Here is a 26,062-nt window from a genome sequence, read left to right as displayed (position 1 = left end):
ACGCTCATGCTGCATGAGAGCTCCTGTAAATCCAGAGAATTCTCACGGATATTTCCAATAAGGTGCTYGGCCCATTTATCTCCTCTTGAGACAATCTCAAAGCAAAGCAGCTCCTACAACTTTCCTCTTTCAGCCTCTCCTGCTAAAAATCCACATAGCAACTCATTAGCAGAACTCCTTCTGTTTCCCCCCTTTCTTTCCCTTCACGTGCTGCAGGCTAATTGGAGGCACATAAAATGAATCAAGGAAAATCCTGGTTCTTCTCCAACGTATCAGTCTTGCAGCAGGGAATTGTGCGTATTGTCTCCTGCAATGTTTTATTGTCCCCCAGACCACGTTATCGAGAGGGCAATCTCACAAAAGGTTAATAGCATCACTAAGTTGTGACGCTTCTGCTCATCACTCTAAATCCAGTCATTTTACCAGTAGCGTGAGACATCTCTACTGAAGTTAATTGGGTGCTGCTTGCCACTGCCTTCAAACTCACCTCTGTAAATCGCAACTACTTGTAGCAGGCTGTCCCTGCTCTTAACTTTCATTTCACAACTGGGAGAAGTATGTGTGGATTGATATACTCCACTCTCCAGCCACACTCTTTGACATTTGCAATCCAATTATCACTCACTGTGGTTATACGTTCTGGCCATCTATCCCCCATTGTCATCCCATGTGTCACCACCTACTCTGTATACTGTCCTTGTGGGAAAAYGAGCAGTAAATTAGGGGCTTGTGTAAAGCCATTAAAGAGTTACTGTAACTCCATAAACCATGGAAGGGAATTGCTCTGTTTTATGCAGTTGYTGGTATCCCAAATTGGAATTGCTGCTCGATGTTTCTGCTTGTCCCCAGCTTACTGAACTCAAGCAAGTTAAGTATATGTTGAGGCCCTAGTGACCATACACTAAGAGCATGAACCCTAAGGGTTGTGGATGATAAGATCTTGATACTACCGTTTCAATGAAATATCCCCTTTCAGCAGGTGGGAGGCATCCTGCTCTGGCTCTAATTAAATTTCACTGACCATTTGCACAGCAGCAAATGCYATCCTGTGGTTGCAAAACTCACATATATGTAAAGAATGACAGTGCAGAAGAGTAAAAGGGATACAAATACTGCAGGAATGGAGTGCCACTTTTTTATTATTCATGTACTTTAAGATCCCTCGGCAGGTCTCCAGGCACTGTAGAATTAATTATAATAGCATTAATTGATTAATTAATATTAACAACCCAAACTTTTTTATTCAGTTCTGAATRTTACTCAGAAAAAAATCACTTTTCTGGCCAAGAAATTTCTTTGCAACACATTTGGAGTGTTAAAACTTTGGGATGATATTTCCTGTTCTATTTTAACCCTCACAATGACCTTGATGACCTATACACATGTATGTCAGCAGTATAGTCTCCAGACATCCTGAAATKTATTTAGATATTTTGCTATTTGCAGATTCGTTGGCTATATGTGCAGGAGAGTGAACCTACAGGAAATACCATGTTAAAGCACAGAATTAAGTCTGGAATCAAGGAAAAACAACCAAACAACTTTTCCCCAGCAACACAGTCAGTGCCTACCTAGCAGTCCCTGATGTGGTTTAGGATTCCCTGGCTATTGAGGTGTTTGTGAAGGTTTGTGGAAGTTCAGTAAAGAGAACGCCAAAAAGAGAATGAAGTGACTACACAAAAAAAAATGAGATTACAGGGAACCAGAACCTGAAATGTATGCACAGCCACATCAACCTCCCCTAGGAAAGAAAGAAAAGTGTTGCTTCTTCAGATGAAACTTGAAAAAAGAAGCAAAAAGGGATTGACACTCCTTAACCTGTATCACTAGAACTGTTAACTGAATCTCAGCCTAAGATCTTTTGTACTGGTCATACTATTTGCCCTTGTTTCCCAGGCTGAATGTTTAAAACTTGGTAGAAGTAGAAAGGTAGATCATGAATATGAATTTTGCTTCCAAAACCAGAATCTGATTTTTTTTTCCCCATTCTTCCATGCTGTGCAGATTCTCCACCAGCTGATAAAACTGACCCTTATGTCAGTGTAAGCTGGATAGTAGATATTTATAGGCTACTTAGAATTAAAGCTAAGTAGAGATTGAGATAATAAGGCATGTCTGTGTTGCCTATTAGATGAAACTGTGATTAATTGCGGCCCAATTAATGCTTATTATCTATCTAAAATTAATTTGTCACAGAAAGTAATGAAGTAGACATCAAGAAGACAATATAGACTTTTTATTGCTAAAATCAAAGCAATTATTGATTTGGTTTACTTTAACATTGGTCTGACAAAAAACAGAATGATACTGTCAGTCAAAAACTGCCTTGGGAATAGCCCTGACAAACCCTCTTCTTACTCATGTATATCTCCTTTACCTCATTTTACTTATCTTACATATATTTTTTTGAGCATTTTATAGTGCTTTGTGTAATATAGTCTTCATTCGACTACAAAAATCACTTTGTTCAAACACGTAGAAGTAATTGCTATCATTTTATATCATCTACCTTGATTAAAATTTCACTGTGCTCTTTGTTACTAACAAAAAGCAACTTCTACCAAATAACTCAAATATCACCAAAAAATGTCATGTCTTTATTTCTCCTCTTAGGTTAATGGACAAGGTCATTATACGCTTTCTTTTTTAAAAAAAAAAAAAAAAACGCAGAAATTTCTTAGACCTAAAATGTCTTTATTGCCTTTTTCAAATTTAAAATATCTCCATAGGATCAAAAATTGGRTACAAACTATAGCACTAAAGATCTGGTTTTATGTGTACTTTCTCCCTGGCTGGAAAATCCATTTTTCATTAATCAGGTTTTTAACTGATCAATTTTATTTTGAACATAAAACTTTAGAAGCTTCATTTTTTATTCTGAAAAAAAAATTAAATTGCATTTAAATGTCAGCGACTGATCATCAGACTATCAGCTATAAAACTATCTTTGAGATGATTTCATAGGATTTTCCCAGCATGTGTGCATGATCGCTGTGTGGATGAGAACATTCATTATTTTCGGTACATTGTGAGAAAACAGAGAAAGATGGAAATTGGTTTTCAGCAATTATTAATGGGATACAAAGTCTTTTATCTAGAGATCACGCTTCTGGCTTTCCTTACTTTGGTATTGATCAAAGGCCTATTGATAAGTGATGGATTCTTTTTATTTCCTTTTTTTTTGACTAAATTATCATCTGTTGGAGAATAGCAGGACTCATCAGCAAATCTATAGTTAAACAGTTCATCCTTTTCAATGGCAAAAATATCTTAAAAAATCACCCCTCATTTCTTGTCGTCTGTCCCCCGCCACCCAAGGCCTACTGGTCGCCACCTGCTTTTTGGGGGGGGTTGTTTTGTTTCGGCAGTTCGTTTTTAACCCTGGTTATTTCAGCAATCCCGTTTGTGGCACAGATGCACTAACAATTTATTGGCAAGGTTAAAGAGGTTGCAAGCTGATGGCAGCRGAAGAGCGAGCGGCTAAAGGAGGCGATGGAGAGAGGGATGGTGGACGCTCCTTGATCTGCCTTTCTGCCAGTGACAGCCTGTGCCGTCCTCCCTTTGCTGGTTAAAGGCAAAAAATACCCCAAACAACCCCAAAAAACACTCATYTCTATTCTAACCTGTCATCACGAACTTCCTGTTTATGTGTTATCTCTGTTTTTTTATATTTAGCTCTGATTCATGTAGCAGCTTAGAATTTGGCTACATCGTAYGTGTAAATTAAGAACCATAAGTGTGTCTTTCATCTCATTGATGGCCAAATACATATAATAATCTACTAAATAGTATCAGTATTGTTTCAAAACTCATCATCACAGAGCCTCACTTAAGTGTTTCATCCATCATTGGAAGGCACTGGTCGTCACCATGACAAAAAATGTTTGAAATTAAATGTTAACATTACTGTTTAGGAAAGAAGAATATACAAACTGATATAGCTGCAGATCCTAGTGAAGACATAGAGGACAATTTGTTTTGCTGATTGATTAATTAATTTTACAATGAGTAGCACTATAGCTTGATTAAATTTTGGCAATATTTCAGCTTGTATTTTAAGCATAGCCTTTCTGCAGATAGTTATAAAATGAATTATTAATATTAGTTGTAAGACAGCTTCTTGGAACCACTGATAAAATCATGTGTCTCTATTAATGGCAAAAGTAGTTTTCTCGCTAGTACATGATTAGACATATTAGCTGTTCTACTGTGAAAAATAAGGAGAAATATTGATGTGTAGCAGCCTTCATAATTTTAAGGAAATTTTGAAGCCGTTTAGTTCATTTTTACATGGAAGATTAAAATCAAGTGAGGTTTTTGGACAGAAAATGAGGGATGGTGGAGTATTTGAGAAAAGGGCAGTATGGCGAGCGTAGAAGCTGCTGTGTAACTCTTCTGAGAAAAAGACTTCAGCAGATGTCTTACTGAGAATTTCTGTATTTCCTGAGCATCCAGATAAGATTTTTGAAGAAGGGTATTATCTGTGAAGGTAGATCTGGGGTAGATTAATGTCTCCATATCAATATTTGATAACAAGTGTTTCTCATCCTGAGAAAAAGAGAAATCCACAAATGGCTGACGTAGATGTTCCAGTATGAATAGAATTTCAATCAACATAAAGATTACAGCTAACTTTAAGCTGCTAAATATCKTCATTTGCAAGCTTTACATTATTTAAAGCTACCTGAAGTGAAATATTCTCAAAGAATTGACTACTCATGTTCTATTCACGAAACTCTCTAATTCTAATCTTCATTATCAGCGGGAGCTAAAAACCTTCTTCAAAGTTTCCTATGAAGATCAATGCACAACTTTTATCTTCTTTCTTTCTCAGAGGCTATGAGGGTAGTTACACTTCTTAGTAGTAGGATGTTCCTGAAGGGTTGTCATATGCCTATGAAGAACGGTTCTTAAGTACTCCCTTCCTAGTCTTTAGCTTATTTGTAGCGCATCAGTTTGAGGCTGGTTGAGCMTTCATGGGTTCAGATATTATCGGGGGAGGATTTTGGAGTGAATTCTGCTGCTTTCCAGCTACCTGTCCTTATTTGCTGGGGTAGCAAGCTTCATCACTGTAGCCTCTTGAACAAAGTAATGAAGAAGGTAGATTGTACAGATTAATTAGTCGTTATGGGCATAGGATCTTTCTGGTTGTTATTTGGAGGCTGAGATCAGTATTCCTACCATGGATAATCTCAATTTCCAAACCTTTGGTTGCAAACTTTGCAAGCTGCCTAGTGGGGGATCATACGTGTGGCGTTTCAAAAAGGAACCAAAAGTTCCTACCTCTCTTCAGGTGGTGTTACAAGCTAGGAAATGAGAAAAAGTCCTTGCTGAGCATGGCCTTTTCTCGTGAGACTGGTGTCTGCTGAATCGTTATGGGCAATGCACGACCTGTATGCAGTACAGGTGAAGAGATCTGTCCTTAATGCTAATTGTAGAAGTAGGAGATACACTTGCTCTTCAGGGAAGTGATTTGCTCCGACTCACTCACAAATAAAATTATATGAACTTGATATTCCTGAGGGCCATAGTTCTCTTTCAAGATGGTAAAAGGAAGAGGAAGATGTTATTCCGAGACTGCCTAAAGGGGCTTCTTTGGACGTGTAACAGACTGCTCTGTTCTCATGGGATTTTAATGGAGTAATGCTTGGTTCAGCACTTATCTTAGCACTTACCAATTCAAAAATGCTATAAATGCAGCCTAACACACAAAGCTCACCCATATCTCCAAGCTGTAACAAACTTCCTAGGCAGTGCCCAGAATTACTGATTTTCTTTCATCTACTGTCAAGAGCTGTGTAAATTCTTCCTTTTACTGCAACTGAAGCTAAAATATAAGTCTACATTTCTTTTCAGAGTTTACAAATCTTCCTTATTTTTAAAAATTATACAGCAGCTCATAAAATAATGTATGACAAAGAAAAATGAAAGGCTTTTTTTTTCTCTCTCTCTCTTTTGCTTGTTTATTTGTTTGTTAAGAAATAAGGAAAGACAGACCATTTTGATGTGATTTGCACTCTTTTTTACAAGAATCCTTTAAGTAGTTTGTCTTTTGGGACAACAACAAAAAAATCTAATGTGAATAACTGAAGTAAACAGCTGCCCACTTCTCTTCCAAAGTCACCAAAGAAAAGCTTAAAAACTGCTCGTTTGCTACAGCTAAATGAGTAGTTGTCAAGTGTCTTGTATTATTTTTATTTGTTTTTCTCTCCTACAAACACAGTGTCTCTCTGAAGCAGGCATAGTAGTAATTCCCTGTTTGACTTTAAAGCTGCGCTCATCCTTCCAAGCGCTCGCCCTTGTGATCTCCATTTCTCCTGCTCGGGCTGTTCTCACAGGCTCCTACAGTGGGTATTTCAGCTCATTTGCAGATTGGGAGAAGAAACAAACCCATTAGTCACTAGCAGCAGGGRTATGTCGCAGCTCGCACAGCCCCTTTCATCGTCTTTCTGTCTCCAGTAGCTCAACCAGATTCTCCTTTCTAATATTTTCCAAAGCAAAATGGGCATTTTGAGCAGGGGGGAAGGGATAGATTGTTCTTTTTTACCTGAAATCCTCATTACACGTGCTTTCTAGATGAGACATGAGCATAATCTCAGCGCAGTCTTTCTGCATTAAGTAGTATCACACAAATGAAAATAAACCATCAGAGATGACATTTTGAGTGTCTTTGCAATGCTAATGGCAGTCAGGTGGCAGTTCTTAACCTAGAAACAGAGGAGACCGAGGACTTCTTCCCGCTAAAGAGCAATGCAGAAGGAGTTTCTGATTCTTCTCRAGGCTCCATGACTCACATTAAGCACCTGCTGATTGTCTTGTTGTACTTGTTAAAGTGAAATCCCTGCTAGCGACTCTCTCYAGCTGAGTTAATAATTAGCTTGGGAAGTCATGAGCTTTTGTTAATGAGACTCAATATTGTACTTCTAATTCAGGAAAGTGGTTCACACAATTGCATTTGTACTCTGACAAAATTCAACAGCTAATCCTTCTTCAGTTAAGTGTCATAGTCCAATCCATAGGAGTGACTGGGGCAAGATAAAAGTATTTATATCTCCAGGGCTGAGGCTTTCTGGACAGCCAGTATGTGTTAGCTGATATTTTGGCAGGAGAGATGCCTCTGTACCTTCTCCATGGTTAGAAAAAGAAGATTCTACATTTACCATTCCTACTTCTTTATATTAGCAGCTGATGTTGATCTTCATTCATTCTATCTCTATGWGAGGAAGAACTTCCTTCCTGTGAGGGTGCCAGAGCCCTGGAACAGGCTGCCCAGGGAGGTTGTGGAGTCTCCTTCTCTGGAGATCTTCCAAACCCGCCTGGCTGCCACCCTGTGCCCCGTGCTCTGGGTGTCCCTGCTKGAGCAGGGGGTTGGACTAGATGGTCTCTAGAGGTCCCTTCCAATCTCAGCCATCCCGTGCTTCTGTGTTTCTGTGATCTTAGTTTTCACAGTGAAGGTCCGCTGCTATGAAATTGTAATTGACCTGTGAACTTGAACATAAATATGAATTTGAAAAAAAAAATCTCTCAGTCCTGATTTCCTGCAAAGACATTTCATCTAATGATAAGGTCTACAGAGCAACCCAACTTGAATGGATCATGGAAGAGATGGGAATTACCATAGCTGGATTTTAAAAGTTCTGTCATTACACAGAAATTGCTGGGCCCGCAAGAAGGAGAAAGCTTTGTGTATGTGTGTGTGTGTTTTTCTCCAAAAATGTATATCTAATGWGTTGCGTAATTATGCAAAATTGATTCAAAATATTTTGTTTTAAAAGTTATTGTAAGTTGGAGGGAATTTCAGGCTATCTTGCCCATGCTGTTCCAGACAGCTAAAGGGAGCATTGTAAGAAGGCATGTGTGATTATTGTTACTCCAGCAAAGAAATTTCCAGATAACCAATACTGGCCACTGTATTGGCTACTATGATTTAATAAAGTCATAAATATTAAAATACAAAAATATGGACGGAAATGATACCTGGAGTACAGTACTTCCCCTCCAGGGGCGTAAAGTTTTAGGCTGCATGGGACTGGCTGACATGGGGACTTTCGTGTCCTCTCAGCTGATGAGTTGATGGCTCTTGCTACAACCATCACTGTTTCCCATTATCTGTTGGAAAAAAGCTGTCTGTTCAACYTTCCTGTTAATGCTTCCTGCAAATTTGGGCTCGCACAGATAAACAAGTATGTACCCGTGTTTGCCCCCGCAACAGCACCTCGCTCACGAGTTCCCCACGAGCCAAAGGGAACACGGGGCTGTGCGTTGGGAAGGGAGGAGGCTGCCGGCCTCCGTAAGCAGCCTCAGGCTTCCTGTCAGTCACTTGGCTATTTATATCCCTTTTTTTGTTTTCAGATAATTTATTATTATTGCTATTATTTGTGGGATTTTTCTTCACTTTTTCTTTTTTTTTATTTTTTGATAGATCATTGCTAAAAGCTTGGGAAGTGTCTTTTTTAGCAGTTGAGTCATACTATATTTATCAGATACCAGTTTTCTCTCTCTGCATCAGTATTAACTCCTCCAAAAAAAGTTCTGCTGGTATTTTGGACCATCATTTAAGAGTTTGGTTTCTGTGCACTACCAACTTTCAAAACTTCCTGGATTATTTTAACTGCAGTGTCAGGAGAAGTGCTATAAGTGATTTTATCCTGTGCCCTTGTTGAAGACTCGGCCAATTTGGCAGTGACAGGACAAGAAAAGAGGTGCCCGTGCCCCATCACGAGGTGCGACCCCGATGGGGACACACGGGCAACCAGTTGACACTTTCAGGATGGAGAGGCCCTAAGCAGATCATGGGCAGAAGAGCTCTCTGCTTGAGTTACAGGCTGATTTGGGGAATATTACACTGTGTGTATAGCAGGTTTAAATGGTGTAAGGCTCTAAGGCTGTCAGTCCTGCCCTTCCCACTGTAGCCATTTTTTTGGTTAGGAACAGGAAAGGGAAATTATTCTCTTAAAAAATGTTTCTTTGTCTGTTTTATGCAGATCTCAAGGTTACCCTAAGTGTAGGTTCTTATTGCAGGGAGGGCACAGTGGTAAGGGACAGGGATCCCAGGAAATTTTAGATTTTCCTGGGATTGTACCTCAGGATTGGAAGCTTTGTACAGAAACATAGGAACAGTTCAGGGTAAATAAAGCATTGGGCAATTAACTAGCAAAGCAATCAATGTGTAATGGCCAGCACGGGCCAGGCAAGTGTATGTGGTGTCTTGGCTCACCATCATCTAAAATTGCTATTGGGGGAGTTGGAGTGTTAGCTGAAAGTGAAATTGGAGCTTCTTTCCTGCAAACAGAAGTAATTTGCTGCCCTATTTCTCTTTGTTTAAAAAATACTATGGGGAGATTGAATGAGAAGCTTGAAACATATTGACTGTGATTTGGAAGGCATATTTTTGAATCTCTAGAGTGCTTGTTGATCTTGGATCATCTCATTTCCGCACTGCTTCAAAATGAAAATTAGCAGTAATTCTGTTTAAGTTTCAGCTAAATTAGTAATAAACTTTTGTCTCTATGGTTTTATTTGTTATATATTTCTATCAGTCCAACGTGCTCTTTAAACACTGCAGCAGAAATTTTTACTGCTTACCTCCCTGGACCCCTTGCAACTGTACAAAGCAGGTTTGGGATTAATAAGCTGTCRAAGTCTGAGTAATGAATAAAAAATAATGACAGAAATCCTTTCATTGTTTGAGAAATTCCAAGTAGTTAATGGAAAAAAATGGCATTCTTTCACAATTTAAGAAAAAAGCAATTCTTTCAGAAACAGCGCATGACTGAAGAAACTTTCAAAAAAACAAGGATTCTGCCCAATGGGTTAATTCCAGTTCATTCCTTTGAATTAATATGTTACAAAACCATATGAGCTAATGGGATTTTATACTTTGAGAAATAGGTTTCTGTTCCACAGGTTACAGGTTCAAAGTTCATCCTGAAAGTAATAAGTCTTCCTGATTTCRTAATTTGCTGTTGTGAGCATTTAGGTTATGTCATGCTTATAAGTACTATACCTTAAGTAGAAAACTTTGTAATGCACAGATCAGGTTTGGGGAGGGAAGGGTGTTTCCTTACATGTTRTTCTGCTGACTTAGGAAATTCCATTTGTCTGTATGCAATAATTCCTCTCTTGCTGTTGGTTTTCAGGTAACCGTCTCGGATGGGGGCACATCTCCCAAGCAGTCCTCAGTCTGGGTGGTGGTCCAGGTTCTGGATGAGAATGACAACAAGCCTCAGTTTCCAGAGAAGGTCTATCAGATCAAGCTGCCAGAGAGAGATCGTAAGAAGCGAGGGGAGCCTATCTACAGGGCCTTTGCTTTCGACAAAGACGAAGGCCCTAATGCGGAAATCTCATACAGCATCGTGGATGGGAATGATGATGGGAAGTTCTTTATTGATCCCAAAACTGGGATGGTTTCTTCCAGAAAACAATTTACGGCAGGGAGTTATGATATCTTAACAGTAAGTGCTCTTTCATCAACATACTAACACATTATTTGAGTATTGTTTTTTTATAAAAGACTTACCTCGCTTTATGGTGATATATCTCTGTGTTTAATATATCACTGCCTGTAAGATGTGAATGTGCTAAGAAATTTAGCATTCGCAGATAACTATAGCTAAAAATTGATTCTGCTAGGGATTTCATGCCACTGCACATAATGAATTATCCTCAGGCTGTTTAGAGAGCCAACTTGTGAATTGTTGGCATCTCCTTGTATGCACAAAAATGAAGACCAAGAGTTTGCTTGCTCACAAATTGTGTATCATATTTAACAAGTACAGAAACAAAAGGACATTGACCTTTTTGTGGATATGTGTGGATATAGTCCACACTTACTCTGTCCAAGTTAATGGTCTTCAGAGAGGAGGCGTTCTATATGGTGAATATATGGCCTTCTACTGCATTAAAGGGTTTAAGTATTACAATGATTTCAGTTTAAAAAAAAATCAAAATACTGCCAGAACTCAATCCATACAGACGACGTTAAAGAAGGAAAAGAGAAAAGACGGTGGTTTTGACAAGAGAAAATATTGGACTTGAATTTGCACTCTTCATATATAGCAGTAAGCCAAAAAATGTGTTGGTTAGGGAGTTGATGAGAAGTATAGGAGATGAAAATCTAACAGAGTTCCAGGGTGTGGAACATTCACTTAGTGAATGAAGAGATGTCATCTGCAGAAATGGATCTCTGCTGGGATACCTTCATAAAGCTGAAAATGGGGATGGGAAAACAAATGTCAAAATACAGAGASGGAGCTTGCACTTGGAGCACACACCTCTCAGGGTGAGTGCCKTTCACTATGCAGAACTGCAGCTTGCTCCTGGGATCTGCCCCTTAGGATATTCCAACAGCTGAAAGTTTTCTAGCTTGAAGCTGCTCATCACAAACTCAGCATCTTTTGCCTAAGGGCCTGTCTGCCTTGAATGGAGGAGGGTAGCAAGTGTTAGCACCAAACCCACTTAACACATTTCCAGAGAAATAAATATATATGATATTTCAGGAAAATAATTCCCTTTTTTAACAGGCATAGTAACAGCATTTCCATACACAAGTGATCCTGTATAGTCAGGGACATTTCCTTTAGTATTTAAAGGAAAATCTTCCGTAGTTTGTGTTATTCACCAGTGCACCATTCTGTAACCTACATTTTTCCTTATCCTCAGTTATTTTTCACTTTTCATCTTGTCTTTTCTATGCTAAAACCTTAAAGCATTCCAGGCAAATATAAAATCTGTCCATGTCTTCACAGTACTTTGCAATTTAAAGAATTGGCACCAAGCTGGACACCTCTAATGAACACCACTGAGAAGAGAAAACAATGAAAATAAATGTGGTGAAATTGAAAATTATATTTATTTTGAAAAATGAGGGAAATAATCTGAAACTTATTCAACCCAATTAAAGATTGTGAAGATAGTAATATGAGGAATACCAATGCAACTGGTATTCTGCAATACAAATACCATTTAAAAACAGTCAAACGTGGTCTGGGTGAGCATATATCTTGACATCCAGATGTCAAGACATCTTGACATGACATCCAGATGTAGCGGGTGTAGAGTATCATAGAGTTCCCACCCTTTTCGCATAGGAGACTCTTTGAAAGGTGTAATCTAAGAGGGAAGTCTTTTCTGAAGAAGTAAGATTATGTACGAAGTACTTGAATTGCATCTCCCAGGGCCTCACATCAGCATTTCTAAATCAAAATAGTTCTGTCTGGTGTCTTTTCGATGAAGAATCAAAGTATAATGCAACAAAAAAAAAAAAAAGAAGAGAGAAGTAAGTGTTTCTCGTCCTACTTTTTAGAGCATATTTTGCATAAAGGATTAAAGAGGCCATTTTCCAAGCATTTTCCATATTTTCTCTTTTCTTGAGAAATAGGTCTAAATGACAAACTCTTGTGCGCAGTCTGAGTCCTGTTTTCTTTGTACCCCCCAGATAAAAGCAGTAGACAACGGCCGACCTCAGAAGTCCTCGACTGCACGTCTCCATATCGAGTGGATCAAAAAGCCTGCGCCCTCGCCAGTGCCCCTCACTTTCGATGAACCCTTTTACAACTTCACCGTCATGGAAAGTGATAAAGTGACAGAAATCGTTGGGGTGGTGTCTGTGCAACCTTCTAACATTCCCCTGTGGTTCGATATAGTCGGTAAGTTGGGAGCCAGGAACGTAGGGAAGAAGCTTTAGAAGCAAAACATGAGGATGTGTGGTTTTGAGAGCGAGAAAACTAACAGTCAGCTGGCCCTGAATTAAAAGCACTTTTGTAATGCTGAAAAGGCTATTTTAATGCAGCAATAATAAAAATAATATTCCTGCTTTTGTTATGATTCCTTAGCTAAGCTGAAAAAAAAAGCGCTGTATGGCTGAATTGTTTTTTTTCATAGTATGTTATTTACTGCAATTTTAATGTTGTCTGTCATTTAAATTCTATTGTCATACTTTGCTAATCTCATTCCTAAATGTATTTATGGTACTTAGACTTGCTGTCCCTCATTTCTCTCTTTCTTCACCTTTTTTTCTGCATTCTGTTCTTTTTTTTCTGCTTCCGACTGCCCTGCTTCAAGGTGGCAAGCATGCTCGAGAGATGTTCTATATTCTACAGACAGCTTGTGGGCAGAACTGTTCAACAGAAGGTACCCTTAGTGCAAACACATTTGCTAAAATACAACTATCCAGGCTGCCTTTTATTTTTGCAAGTTCTTTGAGACAATTTATATTACATCTTCATAAGTGCCTGTGACAGGATGCAATGCGACACATGGATGTGCTACGTTTCTTTCTATGACAGCTTTTAGCATATTTGTGTCCAATTATTATCATTTTATTCACGGATTTTCCACAGTTTATCGCAAATAATTAATTCAAACTTTTCACAGTCCAGCACCATCCATTTAAATGTGAAACAGAATGGAATGCATCAACATATGGGTTACAAATGGAGCCACAAAAGTTCATCTTGAATGCAAACTGAAAAAGAGAAATGTGTTCTGATGTGAGATTTCAACCACAAAATTGGCTTACATATAATTACTTTGGAATATAGGGAGGGAGAAGTCCGTATACTTAGAAGGGGAGAAGTCATAGGGGTTGCAGTGTTAAAGTCATAGGGCAAGGAAGTGAGGGATGTAGCTGCTGGAAGGACAGCAAGTAGAAGGAATCACTTGCCTGCAGAGAAACAGGAATCGGTATTCCTAAGTGGTGCTTTCCTGCTTCTGTGGCTGATGCAGTTAGATCATTTAAAATAACTCTTTAACATCTCCAAAATGAGATTTTCCCCAACATTACAATGACTCTGCAAAGTTATTGTGCTGCTTGGTATTTGTAGGTACTTGCACGCAATGTTTGTATATCTTCAGATGTAAAACATTGTGTCTGCACAAAGTGGTGTTATTTAAATAATGGGTTATAAAGCAAATACTGTATGAAAGATTAAAGAAGCAAAAAGCCATCGCCACAGACTTAGTGAAAATGATGCATCAGCAGTCTGTATTTACAGAGACGGAGCTCTGCTTCCATTTCATCATAGCTATTTCCAGATGAGTTTAGCCAACAGGAAGGAGAAGGACCACAGAGTGGGTCAGCCATGGTTATTTTCATCCACCTTTTATTGTCAGTTTGTGCAGATGAAAGACAGAAGCATCTGTATTTKCTCTTTGAATTTGTAGCACGGTTTCTGAAATGCCAACCGCATTAAAACTAAACCCAAAGCTATCACCATGTTCAGGGGTTCGTGCTCACCCCTGGGGAAGAACAGCAGATGTTTCCTACTGTCTTCTTTTCCATTCCCATGATCGTTTCAGTATGCTACATGCAATTTATTAGCTAATGTTTACATTCTCTATGTCTTGCTGACTGACCTTAGCTTTTCTCCCAGGAGAAATCCTACCTTATTGATTTTATTGTCACATTCTTTCCCTTTTGAAAACTTTTGCTGGACTCTTCTGCCCCTCACAACCTCTCAGTGTATTCCTTAGTGAATACACCAACTCTCATTAAAATGTTGTGTGATAACAACTGAGAGAAGGCCCCAGCTCTTAGGCTGTGTTCTTTAACAATGTAAGAATCATCTGCAGTCTAGCAACACCTTATCATAATATTCCATTTTTGCATCCYGAACAGAGATGCTGGAGAGAAGATGATGAAGTTTAAGTCTTCARTTTGTCACTTCCTGTGGTCTTTATGGCTTCTAGACCTAGTTAGGGTCTAGAAGGGTTTTTACTTTTTAGAAATCCTATAAACTTCCCTATAGGATGTAGCTGCTGATGCTGCAGGGTGCTGAATCACTGCAGAAGGTCGTGGACATATTGCTTCCCTAGAATTAATGAGAAATCTGGGTCCCTGGAAGGTCTCGGAACATTGTAGGTTCATGGATGCTGACCCTGACTATCCAATTTGGTACCATTACCATATGAATGCTGTCATTAAATATAACTGCTTTTATTAAAAAACAGCAATAATAAAGAATACTTATTTCTGCAACAGGAATAGCCGGCAATCCCAGCCATGCACACAGTGTTGCTGTTCTAGGCACTCTGCACACATAATTGAAAGATAAAATTGACAGAAGCAGCTTATAGTGAGAGTATTTTCTGCTTAAAATATCTTTGCTGCCTTTAGTCAGTCAGTATCAAAAATACTTTTTTGTCCTGGTTCCTGGATATCATCATCTGGAAAGAGAAGCAATGATGATAATGTGTTGGAGGAACATTGATATTTAGTGCTAAAAAGTCCAATGAGAGACTTAAGATATTAGTAGAAACTGTAGTTGTTGGAGTTGTTGGAGTTGTAGTAGAAATTGTAGTACATGGAAGTGTAGAACATGGGAGTGTTGATGCAAGAGACGCATTCTGTCTTGCTGTAAGAGCTGGTCCTGCTCCATCTGCTGTTCTGTGGTTCTGAACCTCCATGTATGGCTCCCAGGAATGTCAACAAAATCCCTGAAGGCTTCTGTAGAGGCAGGGTTTAATACGGAGTTTGCAGATTGACCTTTACCTTTACGACCTTTTCAAACTAAATGGGCAATGGAATTCAAAGGGACCCTTTCTTCTATAATATGCCCTTTCTCCCACCTAAAAATGGGTAGAAGACGGACTAAAGTCAGGATATATAGGATTTTGTCTATCTAATTTCARCATCTAATTTGCAACTAGGTTAAATGCACCCTAGTGAAAGGTTTATATTCTTGAGCTAATCAGCTCCAGGAGAGGAAGGTGCCTTGTGGCCAGAGATCAGGTCTTCCCGGGCCAATTGCCTTCATTTAAAGACATCTTTCCTCCATAGACAGAGAGGGACAGGATATTTGCTTTTTTTGTGCAATTGGGAATGGTTGAGATGTCATATCTGATTTCTCTTTTCAGAATGCATTCAACGTCCTCCTCAGTTCATGCAGATCTCACAATGTGAAAGACATGAACAGAGGTTGTTTCAATTCTGTTAAATTTATTCAATCATTTATGAGGAACTAGTTTTCAATGGAAGCTCCAAAATAAGTCAGAGATCTTTATTTCTCCCAGGGAAATTGAGCCCTATGTGACTCTTTCTTCCTTTGTTTTAGGGGTGGGAATGATGAGGTRCATCATTATGTTGACCACAGAAGCTAAGCTGCATGGTGCTAGTGTTTGCTTAAGTAGCATGTTGCACAACACCTCTCATTCTCCAAACTGGCTACCTGCTGTCTTTATTTCTTCCTCTAACCTACACCTTTAAAAGCACAGCTAAACTTTAAAAGTACACTAGAAACTTTTCTATCAAGGGTGGTTTAAGTGACAATGATTTTAAGATCTATTAATTCTAATTAATTGTCCATATAATTCACAGTAYTGCCAATTTTCATTTATGTTGAAAACATGTAGCTCCCTAGCCTCTTTTGAAATATCCTCTCTGAGAACTAGATAAAATAGCTTTTTTTTTTTTTTTTTTTTGCCAATACCTTCAGCTTCTTAGCAGCAAATCCAAGGCTTTGACTGTCCTTTTAAGAGTTTTATCCTTTTGCAAATTCAAAKTCTGTAGTATTCTTCCTAGCATGATAACAGAATATATCTTTGCATGTTGTTACTAATATTTATTATGTTATGTCTAATAGAATYCTGAAATTTAATCTGTATTTCTAGAGACAGTGTCTAGGTTTATTTCAAATCTTACAAAACAGAACAATGGGAGATTTGGGGTTTGCTTCTTTTCCTAAAAATACTAGAGGCATTTTAGATTCATCCTTGAAGCTCAGGGTCAGTTCTCTTTATGTATTTCCACATTATCCTCTGCTTTGAGCAATGCTAGCAATGCAGCAATTGGTCCAGTTATTGTCGTTATCTTCAGTTTTGTTAGTTTAGTTTGAGAGGGAAAAAAAAAGTCAAAATTCCTCCATTCCTAAGCAAATGTATTCAGTACTAGTCTTTAAATTAAATCATCTACTGCTTTTCTCTACTCCTCCGTCTTGGCACAGCAGTGCAAATGAGACGAGTTCTCACTGCATCCTGTCTTTCTTAAGTTTGAACATAAGCACATATGCTCTTTGCTATCTGCCAGTGAAGGAAGAGCTTTCCGAGGTTTTTGCCATGTTTGGTTTGGGGATATCCTCCAGAATTCAGTAGGATCTATTTTGGCATTTAAGACCCAACAAGTCTGGCCCTGCACGTCGTCAAACATTTCTCAGATCTATATTCAAGCCCACTTTTCTGGATCATTCCAGTGGAAAAGAGARGAAAAAGGTGCTCACACGGATAATTAGACTTATTTGCCTAGCAGTCCTCTAGGTTTGTTGGCATGTTTTCTTCTTAGGGAGCAAGTGATTTCATCCAGCAACATAATCCTGTCTTGAAATACATGAGAGCTGTTGATAGGAAACATAAAGAGGCTCAGGATCCTCTCRAAAAGGGATCTCACCTAAGAAGAGCGCCACAACAGGAAGAAAAAGAGGGTTTTTTTGCTTGCAACAAATACAAAATTCAAAATGGGAAGCGAACATGCTTGAAAATAAAAATTTTCCTAGAATTCAAAAGGATGACAGTTCTATCTGCATTGTATCCCGCTGTAGCCAAATTCTCCTATCGACATAGGAATCTCCTATGATGAGAATCTCCTATTCTCCTATCTGGAAATTACTTTTAGCAGTTCAGGAAGCTTTTCTTGGCTTATCCATTGCACCAAATATAATATAGGCTTACATAGAAAGCTCTAGAACATCGCTTGCATCTGTTCTGAAATAGACTAAGAGCACTAACCCTAAATCAGGAGCCTTTCTGAATTCAATAACATCACTGGAATTGGTCAGAGTTACGTTGGAGAGTATGCTGTAACTCCTTTAGAGAGTATAAAAAACGCGATCGTGGAAATTTACTTCTTCCGGGGTTTATGCAAGATATATAGCAGTCTCCAGAAACTAAGAGTGGAAATCATCTCACTTAACTTCAGATGTCCCAGGTGTAGTTATGAGTATCTAAGGTAGCTGTCTTTGGGAGTCCTAACTGTCAATTAAATTAAAAATGCACTTTCTGGTTGGCATTTATGTCATTCAAACATGAGATTTCTTCTTCTCCAAAGATGGCATTGCAAGTAGATTTGAATTTTTCATGAAAKCTCACTCTTATTATTTTGGCTTATTTTAAAGTCTATAGTCTTGACTGAGGATATACCAGCCTTGCCTCTCAACCTGCAATGATGCGACAGACAAGAGTYAATCCGCATTTCTCTTAAGTCATTCCATATTAGAAAGGTTTCTCAGGACAACCTGTCGAGCCAACTCACTTTGCTCAACGTGCCTTCTTTATCGCTGGTTTTCCCAGAGTCCTGTGTCACCATGTCTTATGTTCATATGAAATGTTTCTTTCCTAATGCAATTTCAAGCACATTAATAAATGAAGACAGCTTCTAGACATCTTGTATCTGAATGCAGGAATTTTACTAGGCAATAAAAAGGAAAGCACGTGCCATATGCTGGAAAATGGAAAAAGTAATAAAAAATCACATATAATAAAACTGAGCAGCTGGGAAAAAAGGTTGTCATTCTTAGCCCCCTTTCATCCTAAGATTATGATCAGCAGAAGTGCTAAATATCCGATAGTAACTCAGTGAAATGATATTACTGAAGCCTACRACGCTGCAAATAAATGAGTTTCAAAAAGATTTCAAGTTCCACAGCAGCATGTTTATGAAAACTGGCCTCAAGTACCCAAAAATCTGTGAAGTTGCCACCTCCCCAGCTCTCACCTCCTCCAGGCTCAGCCCTTAGTCCTCTACGTAGGCATCTTTTGGAAGGAAGCTGCTTCAAATGGTGTTCCCAGAAAAAAATCTAACTGCATGAGTTTCTAAAAGAAAATTTCTGTTTGTTTTTTTACTTAGCTTTATTCCGCCTTTCCCAGAAATTCTGTTGGATACTTCTCTGGGAGCTTTGTAATAGGCCATGCATATATTTAACACATCTATAAAGTTGATTACAATTTAGAGTTTATCCCTAATTCAGTAATTATGCTTCAGTGCTAAGTGTAATTTCAGAAGCGCTCATCATCTGAGTTGTTAGGAGGTTATAAAAAGGAGCTTTTTACGTCCAAACAACCTCCAGTACTCACAAGATGAGAAGAACCTAGATATCACAGGCAGGATGACAAGTTAGTCCCAGGAGCTGAACTGCTCGACTCCTTCCTCGTTGTCAGCAGCTGACTGTGGTCTGTTGAGATGACCAGACTGAATCATAAGTAAATGAAGACCATACTGCAGAAGAGAACATGAGCTCAAATCTCACAGCAAGATGCTCTCTGACAAGTCACGGTCTCTGAATTTGATGCAGTTTCTGCATTGTTCAGAAGAAAAAAAAATTGATGTGAAATAAAGTGCATTACAAATTTAGGATAGAGAGGGGTGGCTGGTGATSAAGATTTATTCTTTTTTGTCACTAGATTATCTTGGAAGATGTCTGTATCATATAAAAACTCAAACGTTGGGTTAAATTCCTGTTTCGAAGGAAGAATATCCAGCATTTCATGAAATTTCCCTCAAGTGGATATACTTGTGGTACACCATTTAATGGCCTAACAACACTGCACTAAGCCAATTGGGGAAAGACATTTAAAATATCTATCTTTAATTCTCCCATTATTTTACTTCTTGGAAGTTAAAAGACAGGCTTTCTGTGGAAGTGTATGCCACTTGATAGCATATAATTTTTTGATTGCTCATTAAGATGGCTATTAAGCATCTTGAAGTGCAGCCTTTCATTCTGTTTCTCATGGTTATCAGTCTGAAACATTCTCTTTGTACAGTGCACACTGTCCCAAGGCTAGCTGCATTTCAGCAGAGATTTTCTTCAGGAATTCTGAAACTCTTTTCTTCAAAGGAGGTTTTTTTCAGAGTTGGTTTTCATGGTGCAGCTTTTCCAGTAAAAAACATTAATTAGAACATTAGTTGGGAGATGGCATCTTTCTCTTCTTGACTAATTTAAAAAAAAAAAAATCAGAGCCTTTGACCAATGTCCATATACCTTGACAGTGCTTCAATGTCAAGGACAATTAAGAGTGGGTTTTTTTTTTTTTGTCAAACAAGTAGTGTTAAATATGTGAGACACTCATTTAAAACAGGGAGAATGATATGCAGGTTAGGTTTACAGAAAATGGTGCGGGAAGAATCAGTGTTTCCATCCACCATACATCACAGCAGATTCTAGGGCAGTGTTTTACTAGAGAAGTAAGGTTAGCTTCAGAGTCATATATACATATAGAGGATGGAAATCAGTTAGGTTCAGAGTTATATATACATATATATTTACTCAATGGAGAGGAGTCTGATGGACACAGTTCTTTTGGATCCCTTAACAAGCAGAGGGAGTTCACCAATTCTGCCATTCCTTTGCACAGATCACCTGGCTCCTTACTCCTCCTTCCCCTTTCTTCTCCTCCTCTCTCCAAGCTTAGGAATGACAAACCTTTTCTCTTCTGATTAAATGCATCGCTGCTTGCAAGAGAAATTCCCATTGTTGGTCAGCATCAAGGTACCAGAATTGGTGGTAGAAACTGGCCCCTTCATTTCTCTGCCCCCGTGCCTGAAGTGAGAGTYGTTTGGGGATAATACAGCAGCCATTCAGGAAAATTATTGCCCTAGAACTAAGTTGGTGGAATGGATATTTTTCTACCTGTGCATCTAATCCCCAAAGGTCTGAGCAGCTCCTATAAAAGTTTCATTAGCAGTGGGGGCTGAAAGCATTTTTCACTTTGCAGGACTGGGCCATTGGAGATTGTAGCCAGCGGAATTGTTTTGCTGTGTAATTAATACACCTTAAGAGATCTTTTGTCAGCAGTGCTGCGTTCCCCCCCTCCCTGTCCCCAGCGTCCAAACATTTCAGGCTGAACTCATAATAAATTCCACTTTAGAGTTGAGTGAGTAGAAGCAGCTTAGCAGCAGGGAGTGTGTGCTTTACTTCTGAACATAATGAGTGGTTTTAATTTATAAACTATAGCTGTGGCTGAGAAATCCTGTAACCCTTTAATCTCAAATTATTTATGACTTTCTCTTTTTAATAGATTTTTTTCCTTTTCCTTTTTCTTTTACCTGAGACCCAAGAGGATTTTTTTTTCTTTGCTGTATCATTCAGTATGTGACAGAAAAGGGAGGTATTAGTTTCAGAATAGTGCTTTGTGAGGGTTTTTTTTAATGGAAAGGAATTTATGATGTGTATCCTGTCAGATCTATTTAAATAATTCCTAAAAGACTAGTAGAATTTGACCTTTGCTGTCAGTAATTATCATTGTCCTTGAAATTAACATAACAAATCGCTATTTGCATTTTTTAAATTGATTATAATTGTCATTTTTAAAGACTCAGTTGACAGGCTTTGCACCCATGAGCATTGGTGAGGATTTCCTGAAAATAGAATTTGCAGAATCAAACCATCTTGAAATGATTTTTATGCAAAGAGATAAYTGTGCTTGTTCGTTACACAAACTACAAGGGCACACATCTTAAGGGCTTATAGTCATTTGATTCTTTTTATAGACTCAGTTATGGTTCACTTCTTAATATACTGCTGGATTTTTYTTTCAGTGCATTTTAATGATATCTGCTTTCCAATACACAAACTGTGCTTTGAAATACGAGTTGCCARCAAAGACGTATCAGTAGCTATACTGTGTATGCATAAGGCAGGCCATTAAGATGAATGCCAGTAAACAGCTATGCCCACTTTTAGATACATTTCGGATGGAAATTTTCCAGAGATGGCTAATTTAATTGTATTTTTGTGCAACAATTAGGAGGGAATTACGATAGTTCTTTCGACGCGGAGAAGGGAGTGGGCACTATTGTCATTGCAAAGCCCTTGGATGCAGAGCAGAGGTCAATATATAATATGACTGTGGAGGTCACCGATGGAACAAACATTGCCACGACTCAGGTAGAACATCACATTCCTTCTTTGGCAAGTTTTTCATTTGTTAGTGGAATGTATATGCTATAGAAATAATAATTTTGCCATTGAAATCAAACCTTGTCCTTTGAGACCGCTGTTAACTGGTACAGGGGCTGTTTTGYAGCCCTTTCCATCTGTTTGTAAAGAACTGGCTGTTGAATGTTTCAGAGTGCGATTTCTCCTTTTGTCCTCTTCTTGCTCACACCAAAGTAGTTCTYCTCCGTCCAGCTGAGCCAGGCCGTACCACGGGCCGCTAAGCTTATGTTTTGACAATCGTATCGCCAGTATAACGGTCCAAAATACAATAGCGATTCTGTGGTGTTGGAGAATATTATTATTGATTTTATTAAATGGAATTTATACTGCCCATCCTCCCCGGGCCCAAACGTGGAACACGATTGTWCAGAGAGGAAATTGTTCAGAGCGGAAACTTAAGATTCCAAGGATGTCTCCTTCATGTCACTGCGCGTGGCTACCCTGTCTGTTGGGGACACCAGCGAMGCCCGGCAACACAGGCAGGGTCAGTGACTCTGAGCAATTAAAAAGTCAGGTCAAATAAACGTGACGTGCAGGACAGCGCCAGCTGTGGCACTTCCTGGTCGGAGAGCTCCCCACAGAGAGCTTTGCCTTGTGTTGGTCACCTCCACGGGAGGTGGTTGGCAAAAACTGCTTGTTTTGCCCCAGTCTGCAGTTGGGACSTACGCAGGGTAAGTGCCCAGGGCCTCAGCGGGCCACGTGGCGCTGGGGAGACTCCAAGGGGCTAAGTCCTCAACACAAGGTGTTGAGTTGTGAGGTCTGGATTAGCTAGGGCCRGAACTGCTGCAGCCTGAGTGAAACTTGACGTGTAAGGGAAAATGCTCTCCACTTCCAAAAGCCTCTGTGCAGCCTCAAATTGCTGATTAAATCCAACCTATAGAGGAAATCAAAAAAAAAAAGGGGGGGGGAGGGTAGTGTGAGGGAATTCTGACAATTACAACACATAAAGAAAGCCTTACATTTATATATAAATATGTATAAATATGTATAAATATGCATAACTGCACACACGTGCACACAGATTTTTACAGTTTTACCTTGCCTTTACATTCATATGATTCAGATATAAATCTACGTTCACTGAATCACAACCTGGAAGTTCCTAAGGCACTGTTAAATCACTGGATCTTTTCTGAATCTGAATTCCAGTTTTTCACCAGCTCTAAAATCTCTAACTACTGCTATGCCCAATCTGCTACCTTGTCTTGGTTATCCACTCAAGATAAAACATCAGTTGGTAGAAAATTAGAGAATCTACTATTTTCCCAGTTAGTGCGTTTAAGTAATTAAGTGTTTCCCTGCTAAAAAAAACTCTTTTTTTTTTAACTTGATTATATCTGGTCTGTATTCCCTGTTATATCTTTCTCTGTTTGATTAAAGAGCTCCTTAAAAAGCAATATTTTCTCCCCAGGAAGGCACTTACTGGGAGTAATCAAATTGCCTTCAGTCTTCTGGTAGGTGAGCTAAGCAGACTGACCACTTTCGCTTCCCTTCCAGAGGGCATTTTTTTCAACTCTTGAGTAGTTTTGTGTTTGTTCTTTAAAATCTTGGCAACACTGTCAGTCCACATTTCAGAAGAGGGGACTTGAGTTCCTAGTATAGCATTTTTTTCTTGCAAACATTTCAGCTAAACAAATATTAAAAAAGCACAGAGGACTTTGATTTGCTCAACACAAATAATGTCTAGCCTCATGAAAATTATGTTTCCAGTACTTGCAGCTTACGATTTAATAAACTATTCCCTCTGCCAGTCAAACTGGCAGAGTTTGAAAAGTCAAAACTTTTTCTGATAAAAACCCTACATTTTTAATTAAAGCATATGGTAAAAGCATATTTGAATAAAGCTGTTGCCTTCTAAAAGCAGCCTAAGCATTCTTTGTAACAGTGATGTGACCTATTTAAAATGTAAGTCTTTCATTGAACATTCTAATAGTATATATATTAGTATATATATTTTTATATATATATCCTTGGATAATCAGCGATGGGGATAAACCCTTCTGTCCTCCTCTTCCTGCTCTCGCTGCAGATATCATTTGAAGATTTAATTGTGGCCAGAATAACATCTGAGAATGTGTTTCTCTAACTTTTCACAGCAGAGAGCTCAAGGATGATCATGGTCTCAAACTTTCCAGAGTGATGGCCTAGTTATTCCTACCTGTTACAAAATAGTTGTGTATTTTTAATTGTATTTTAGTGCTTTCCATGGCCGCATTCATATTCATTTCCTTTTAGAACAATACTAAAAAAGCAAACTGATACATTGAGTAAAATATGTCATAGGAAGTTTCAAAAAAAGCATTTACCAATGACCTTGTTCTGAGTTCTTGTAAAGTGATATTGTAAGTATTTTGCCTCATGTGCACAGTACCACCTGCAGTTTTAATTACAGCTGCAAAAATACCCCGATATGGTAGAAGTGGGAAGAAAGCAAAACTATAAAATCATCCACCTGTATAAAAATGAAATAATAGAAAGGCCCACAAAGTGCCTTGCTTTCCTTTGGAGCAGCTGATCTACATCATGCCAAATGGAGCCGTCTTTCTTCTTTATTCCACCACACCTGTTTTCCCTTTATCTTTCTTCTGGCCTTTTGTCTGTCACACAGTTGGAGGTGTAAAATACAATGTAAAATGCCAAAGATTTTTGCTTCAGTAATATGAGCACTAGCAAGGACTTGTATAAGTTTCCCCAGCAGCGCTGCTGCATGCCTGAAATTCTGATAAACCTTCACTTCCTCCATGCCTTAGTGCACACAGGCTTCCCTACTCATATAAATCCTATTGATTTAAAGATTACATCTGTTAGATTAGCAAAAAAAAAAAAAAAAAAAAAAGGCATTTTAAAACCAGCCTCATTAGTTTCATTAGGAACTGAAAGCCTCTTTGGGACAGGTGGGATCAGGAAGGGATGGCCCATTTGCAGTGTGAACGCAGCCTCCAGATGGGAACTGGGAGCAGAGCTGCCCTCACCCTGACACCCATGAGCCTCCCGCCAGCATTGGCCCAGCCAGGATGGCGGTGATGGGCAAGGGCAGAGCAGGGAATAGAAGATAAAATGTTGATTGGTTTGATTTATAGTGAAGACCGTGAAGCACCTGTCATGGCTGATTGACTTATGGGAAGGAGAAGTCAGGAATAAGCCAGTGAGGGCTTTTGTTTTGGCCTCTGACTTAACTCATCGTTGCTGAAGGTCACGTGGTAATTTAGGAAAGGCTGCGCTTTACGTTGGCTCTAAATCCCTGCGAGACGCAATTCCTGCAGCTGCCAGGCGAGCAGCGCGTGCAGAACCCTCTGCTCCTGCCTGCTGGCCACGACATCGTCCCGCGTGAGAAAGGTTCTTCTGGCCTTGCTGGAGCAGAGCAAAGACCTCGCAGGGTGAAGGCCATGCAGTGGTATCCCACCTCCCGTTCCTGCTCCAGCAGCGATTAACTTGGACCAAGTAACGTTAGAGATTCTCTTGGTCACGAGCCAAGTTTGTAACACAGGCTCCTTTCTCCACGCTGTACAACTCAGGTGCTTTATGTCCAAGTGCAGTGTAGGAGCAGCATCTTCTTTGCACTGCCTACTGTTGAGCTTTGCTAAATAAAAAAAAAAAAAAAAAAAGGACAATAAGGTAGAAAAAAGTCATCCAAGTAGGAATATTTTTCACTTTATTGAGAACCTTGTACTTGCTGAACAATTGAGCAGCCCACTCCTGGAGTCCTATTATTATATGGAAAGGAAGTTAGCTGTCTTGCTCACTTTATGCTTTCCCATAATGTCTCATCACCCTCATCATTACGAACAGATTCCTTTAAAATGAGAATGCTGATGGATCCAAACTAGAAGGCAAATGCTCCTCTATTTAAGTTGTCACAAAGGCATCTTGCACTTTCTGAACAGAGGAGATTCACTGCTCTGAACAGTCAGCTGGAAACGTTCATGCTCCTGTGAAAAGTATTTGAGATCAATACCTTGTCCCTCGCAGTACTTTCAACCAGAGCCAAATAGTCTTCAGGTTGAAAGTGTGTAAGGGAGAAATTACCATTCATTGCCCTTTTCTCTCTCTCTCTCTTTGCAGAAAGCTGTGGGATTTTATTTATTCTTTCTGCTCAGGATTGACCTTTAGCTACTGATTCCAGGATATAGAGCTCA

The 26,062-nt window shown here is 39.1% G+C and overlaps 1 protein-coding gene across 2 annotated transcripts in view; it reads left to right on the top strand.

The window, feature by feature from the left end:
- FAT3 (FAT atypical cadherin 3) overlaps nucleotides 1-26,062 on the top strand; it is a 324,123-nt gene that overhangs the window by 206,359 nt on the left and 91,702 nt on the right. For both annotated transcript variants that reach the window (XM_026052964.1, XM_026052963.1), the window contains exons 5-7: nucleotides 10,140-10,454; nucleotides 12,437-12,647; nucleotides 21,736-21,875. In XM_026052964.1, coding sequence (XP_025908749.1) covers nucleotides 10,140-10,454; nucleotides 12,437-12,647; nucleotides 21,736-21,875 — 666 coding nt within the window. The remainder of the gene's footprint in view (nucleotides 1-10,139; nucleotides 10,455-12,436; nucleotides 12,648-21,735; nucleotides 21,876-26,062) is intronic.

The sequence above is a fragment of the Nothoprocta perdicaria genome, unplaced genomic scaffold (genome assembly GCF_003342845.1).
Source record: "Nothoprocta perdicaria isolate Ctin4 unplaced genomic scaffold, notPer1 scaffold_94, whole genome shotgun sequence".
NCBI lineage: Eukaryota > Metazoa > Chordata > Aves > Tinamiformes > Tinamidae > Nothoprocta > Nothoprocta perdicaria.
The sequence above is the reverse complement of the archived record's forward strand: the minus strand, read 5'-3'. Positions and strand labels throughout refer to the sequence as shown.